Below are 5,577 nucleotides of genomic sequence, written 5' to 3'. Positions count from 1 at the left end.
CGACGCGGTCAAGGCAGAACGACGTAAGCGCCATTTCACAAATTATACAGGAGACACAAAAAACCGCAGAGTATATTTCGTGGTGGTCAATTACTTTCAGGATCGATACTACGTATACACGTTTTTTTTTTTTTCAATTTGCAATGTATTTTTGGTTGAAAAAATTGAACTGTTCATAGTGCTTTGGCCAAAAATTTAAACTTTTGTCGCTTACGCCGATTTGGTTTCAGCGATTTTACTTCGTGCCAAATTGATCCGGTTGTTTGCGTCAATGCTGTGAGCTGATGTCGCTTTCTTAGGCGCTTATGCGCAGTTATGTCAAATCGGTATGCTGATTGTCAAAAATTAATTTTGGCGTTTATGTCTAAGTTTCACATTAAAATAACACATTTTTTATGAATGTTTAATTCAAAAACATTAACAAGTTAACTATTTTTTTTTTACAAAAATACAAAAATATAAAATTCAAAACAAAATAAATTCTTTTTTCTTTAATACAAAAATAATATCTCAATATTTTAGTCAAAATTTTAAAAGTCTTCAATATCAGTTTCAGGCAAAACGTCGCCAATGTTGTTGCTCGACTTTAAAGTTAAATACTCGCAGTGGTATTTCGCAGATACAGCTCCCGAGTCGCACATTTTCCTCAAACTGGCATATTTTTTGGAACTTATAGGAAGTTCATTATTATAGGCACGTTTAACACTGGCGGCTTTGACTTCAAATTCGAAGCTGTATTCCTCATCATTGATAAAAGAGGTTGTGTAAATTACCCGTTTAGAGCTTTTTATAAAAGTAGCAGTCTTGATTTCAGTCAATTTCACCTCTTTGGGAATTCTAGAAGTATTAATGGATTTAAAATCTAAAAAATGTCTAAATGTTTGTTCTTTGATTCTGTATGGTTCAGGATTAAGGCGAGCATTTCTCAGTAGAGTGGACCATTCTGAAGGCGCTTCAACAATTTTGTTTTTCAAACTGTTCTCGATAACGGCGTGCATGGAGTCTACGGGCATGTAAGTATGTCCGGTAATAAGAAATGTTAGTTTAATTTTTTGTGTGAACTCCGACCGGTCCAGGAAAAATCTGATCATTCCCAACATAGCACGATTTTTATTTTGTCCGCTACAGTTATCACAGTATAATGACACATAACTGTGAATTCGTTGTTCATCGACTCCTTTCAGATAATGAAATAAATTTGAGCAAATCTCATTGCTACCCCGTTTCCCTTCTTTTTCTGGCCACAAATAACAGTACCCTTTCCTGGACTTGGTTTCGTAGACTGTGAAATTATACACTGCGTATTTGGAATAAAATCCTAAAATCATGCTGTCACCATGGGGAGTTGCCAAAACTTTCTGGAGATCAAAGCTTGCGACAAGAAATGAAGAAGAAGCTTGTTCCTCGAGAAAAACTTTCTTTGCAGCTTCTTTTTCTTGTTTGTGTTGGTTATGATCTGAAATTTCTTTTTCACTGGGGTTCTTATTACTATCAAACTTGTGACAGTAGATGCATTTGTCTTTGCGAGGAACATGAATTCCAATGTTGTAATTGCTCTTCAGCAATTCCATGAATTTTTTTATTTTAAGCGGCGCCGACTGATTTCCTGTCTGTTTTCTGAGGTACATGCGATACAAGTTATTGTAGCTTTTTATATCTGATGCCAGATACTTTTTCGCCGTTGTACTACGGCAGTAATGAGAAGGAACCAAAGGCAATGATTCGATGAAGAATTTGAATTGATTTAGTTGCTCCGGGCTGGTCTTATTATGTGGCACATGTTTCCCTCTAAGATCAAGATCGTAACGTTTTTCAGGTTTTTTATTAGTCAGCACTGTTCGCATCAGTCGCTGGCTAATTGCCAAGGTCTTCAGAAGGAATTGTAAACAGACTTGTTGTTTTTGATCATTCTTCAATAAAAAGTATCTGTTAGTAACTGATCTGTTATGGATTGCCTTGTCACTTCGCTTTCTCTTCACTTCAATCACCTCAACGCACTCATTAAGGAACATTTTTTGTTTCTTGCTATCTGACAATTTCCAATAATAATCAAATATAGCTTTTCGCTCTTCTTCAGAGAATTTTCTGCAGTTATTTTGGCATTTTTCTTTACAAGGGTGTGGAAGCACAGTCTTCGCTGCAATTGTTTTTCCTACTGAATTGACGTATTCTGCTCCTCTATCTTTCAAAAGACGTCTCTTCTTTCTTGGGGTCAGTCTTTTTTTTTAGTTGCCAGACTTGAAAGAACAACTTCTTCATCGGAACTTGTGTCTGTGAGAACAGGAGAATTGAATGCAGCCAGTCTTTTCTCGGTGGCCTGACTAGAAACAACGTCTTCATCGGAACCCGAGTGAGATGAAGCAGGAGAATTGACTGCAGTCAGTGTTTTCTTGCTGTTTTGACTAGCAACCACATCTTCTTCATCGGAACTCGAGCCTGAATGAGCAGGAGATCTGCAACCAGTCAGTCTTTTATCGATTGTCTGGCTAGAAACCGCATCTTCTTCATCGGCACTAGTTCCTAATGTAGCAGGATTATTAGCCACATTCAGTTCTTCAATAGATGGATCCGCTGGTCCAGGACAACCATCGATGATGACGTCATAACCTAATGCTATTTCTAAGGAGTAAGTTTCATCACATAAATCAGGTACTTGGGTTAAATCTGCGAAATTGGTAACTTCTAGAGGTTGCAATGTAGTTAACGATTGCTGTTGGTCTGAGTACGAAGAATTTTCCTTGGATGATGACGTTATTTCCTCATTGTAATCGTTTCGATTCCGAAGATAACTTTCCTGACATAATACAGGTACGTGGGTTAAATCCGAGAAATTGGAAACTTCTAGAGGTTGCAGCACAGTTAACGATGGTAGTTGGTCTGGGTTCGAGAAATTTTCTTTGTCTGATAACATCATGCTCTGTTTGTGATTGTCTCGATTCCAATGGTCTAAACCAGGAGAGTTATCCGATGGTAGTTGGTCTGGGTTCGAGAAATTTTCTTTGTCTGATGCACGGTCGTCCCTAATTTTGATTTCGTCATTATTTCTGAGCAGTGCAAAAATTTTTTCCGTTCTTGATCGATGCATCTTTAATAGAACGAGCAAGCATAAATAATGGCATAAGCGCCAAGTGCGGAACAACAAATTTATGCACCTTTGAATAAATTGAATTGCGCCAACTAACAATTTTCTACTAGATTAGGATATGGACCACTTGATTTAGTGAAAATTTAGTTAGAAATTATTAGTATAGGGTCTGAAAATAGAAAACTTCTGTGGCATGAGATTCTTATGGCCGTGTGGCGCTTATGCCAAAGCTGTTTAGATGCAATCCGTTCTGGCATAAGCGACACCTCTTTCTAAGATGAATAAATACCAAAATGATAATAAATTTCGAGAGATACATGACTGAGAAGCACCTAATCATCAAATACTATCAAAACATATCGAGGTGAACATACCTTTTGAGAATTTTCATGTAAATACTGGAGCACAAGCACACTGTGGTAAAGCAAGGCGCGACTGGCGCTTATGCCAATCAGGTTTACAAGATTCTTTGCCTTTGTCGTTTATTACACGATTCTACGCGAAATACCTTCTCGTGGGATTTTTGTCGCTTAAGTCAGGACAACAGAAAAATGCGCAAAAAAATTAGCTTTCCGCCGATACCAATATCTCCATATCGCATTTTTTGTCGCTTACGCCGTTCTGCCTTGACCGCGTCGGATGTGATCTCGAGTTTGGGCGTAAACCCCATGAAGAATATGTCGCAGGTGAAAATTATGTTGACCAACTAAAGGCGAAGATGAACGACATTCACGACTTGGCTAGAAGTCATATTCAGATTGCCAGCGATCGCATGAAAATCAATACAACCTCCGCTCGGCCAATGAAACTTTTGAAGCTGGAGATCTGGTATGGCTGCACAATCCACAGAGACGAAGAGGTCTTTCTCCCAAGCTACAAAGACAATGGGAAGGTCCATATGAGGTGATCAAGAAAATAAATGACGTGATATATCGTATCAGAATGAACCACCGGAAACCGAAAGTTGTCCACATTAATCGACTCGCACGATATGCCGGATCCAACAACAACTAAGACGTTAGAGGTATTCGAGAAGAGGAACACAGCTTTGGGATCGAGCCAAACTTTAACGATTTTATGTCAAATTACGCCCAGCGGAAGAAAGCTCGATTTGGCGTTACTCAGGAAATTTGTCAACATATTTTTGAGCTTCCGGTTAACGTTTCCATCGCCCATTGTGTCGCCGAAGACCTTCGCATGGGTAGAGGTATAGCTTCCGTATTCCGGAAAAGATTTGGAAGAATAGACGAGTTGATAAAGCAAAGACCACGAGTGGGTAAAGTACTGCGCTTGGAAGATAGTCAACGCTCTTTGTTCTACTTGGTTTCAAAGAAAACGTCAGAAGGCAAACCCACCTATGAAAACCTCTGGTCTGCTTTAAAAAACTTAAAGAAACTCATGGCATACTATGACATAAATAGCTTGGCGATCCCGAAGATTGGATGTGGTTTAGATGGGTTGGACTGGAAGATAGTGCGAACCATGATCGAAGTGATTTTTAGAAACACTAGCGTTCGAATTACAGTATGCTGCTTCAACCCACAGGGGACGACCCTCCGCAAAACTGTGGACTGTTACTTTTTCAAGAAAGGTGTTTGTCGAGCAGGCTCTAACTGCAGATTCCGACACGAGGCATTAAAAAGTAATACTAACGCAGTTTCTGAACGAGACGTCCAGAATTAAGAAGGGGGCAGTGTAACGGAAATGCTGCAGACATGACGTCGCCTTTGGCGTTCTGGAATTTTCTACGCGTATTCGAGAATGTACTGGACTTACATTGCTTGCGTGTATAAAGGGTTGCGGACCGAACATCGCGGAGTCTACTATCGAACGAGATCGAGCACGGAAATATAAATTGCGAAGTGTGTGTGATATAATAATCGATATAAATTGTACGGTTTTTATAGTGTTTTAGTTTTGTTTAATAAATATTGATATAAATCGAACCCGAATTTATAAATCACGTTACAGTATTATCCGCGTACAACATTTTTTCAGAAAACTTTATTTGTGCTACCTTCCCTGAAACTGAAGGTTCCACGTTAGCGATACAAAACCAGGCCTTGAACACAAGTAACTATAAAGAACACATACTTAATGACAAAACACTGACACATAATTCTTGTCGACTGTGTTCACAAACAGCAGAAACTGTCCCAACACATAACATCGGCATGTACACAATTTGCACAAAGACAGACTAAAAACATCGACACGATCAAGCAGCTAAGATTATACATCAAAAATTAGCTCCTAAACATAATCTAGGAACACTAACAACTTGATTAAAACCAGTGCAGAAAAACACCCCAAATACACTGATATAGCTCTAGAATTTAAGGCACAATGGTGAATGTGATCTACTGTTGTAATCATCAAAATTCTCAGTGCCATGGCGTTATGCCAGACAATAGCAATAAGGTAAGTCATTGATAAATACCACAAATAAGAAAGGGCCCAAGGTAGAACCCTGTGACACACCTCACGTGGGA

At 38.9% G+C, this 5,577-nt stretch overlaps 1 protein-coding gene across 1 annotated transcript; it reads right to left on the bottom strand.

Moving 5' to 3' along the window:
• Window positions 1-2,212: 2,212 nt before the first annotated feature.
• On the bottom strand, window positions 2,213-3,715 carry LOC116182486. The gene is made up of 2 exons (XM_031503022.1): window positions 3,460-3,715; window positions 2,213-3,085 (listed from the first exon to the last, which is right to left on the bottom strand). Exon 2 carries the CDS (start codon window positions 3,083-3,085, stop codon window positions 2,213-2,215), a length of 873 nt encoding a protein of 290 aa, XP_031358882.1. The 5' UTR covers window positions 3,460-3,715.
• Window positions 3,716-5,577: the final 1,862 nt, after the last annotated feature.

This window comes from Photinus pyralis, unplaced genomic scaffold (genome assembly GCF_008802855.1).
Source record: "Photinus pyralis isolate 1611_PpyrPB1 unplaced genomic scaffold, Ppyr1.3 Ppyr1.4_unclustered_Scaffold5533, whole genome shotgun sequence".
NCBI lineage: Eukaryota > Metazoa > Arthropoda > Insecta > Coleoptera > Lampyridae > Photinus > Photinus pyralis.
This window is presented reverse-complemented; position numbering and strand designations above follow the sequence as displayed.

Bases quoted from the DNA above. Each gene is read 5' to 3' on its own strand.
- LOC116182486 (XM_031503022.1), bottom strand. From the start codon at position 3,085: ATGCATCGATCAAGAACGGAAAAAATTTTTGCACTGCTCAGAAATAAT.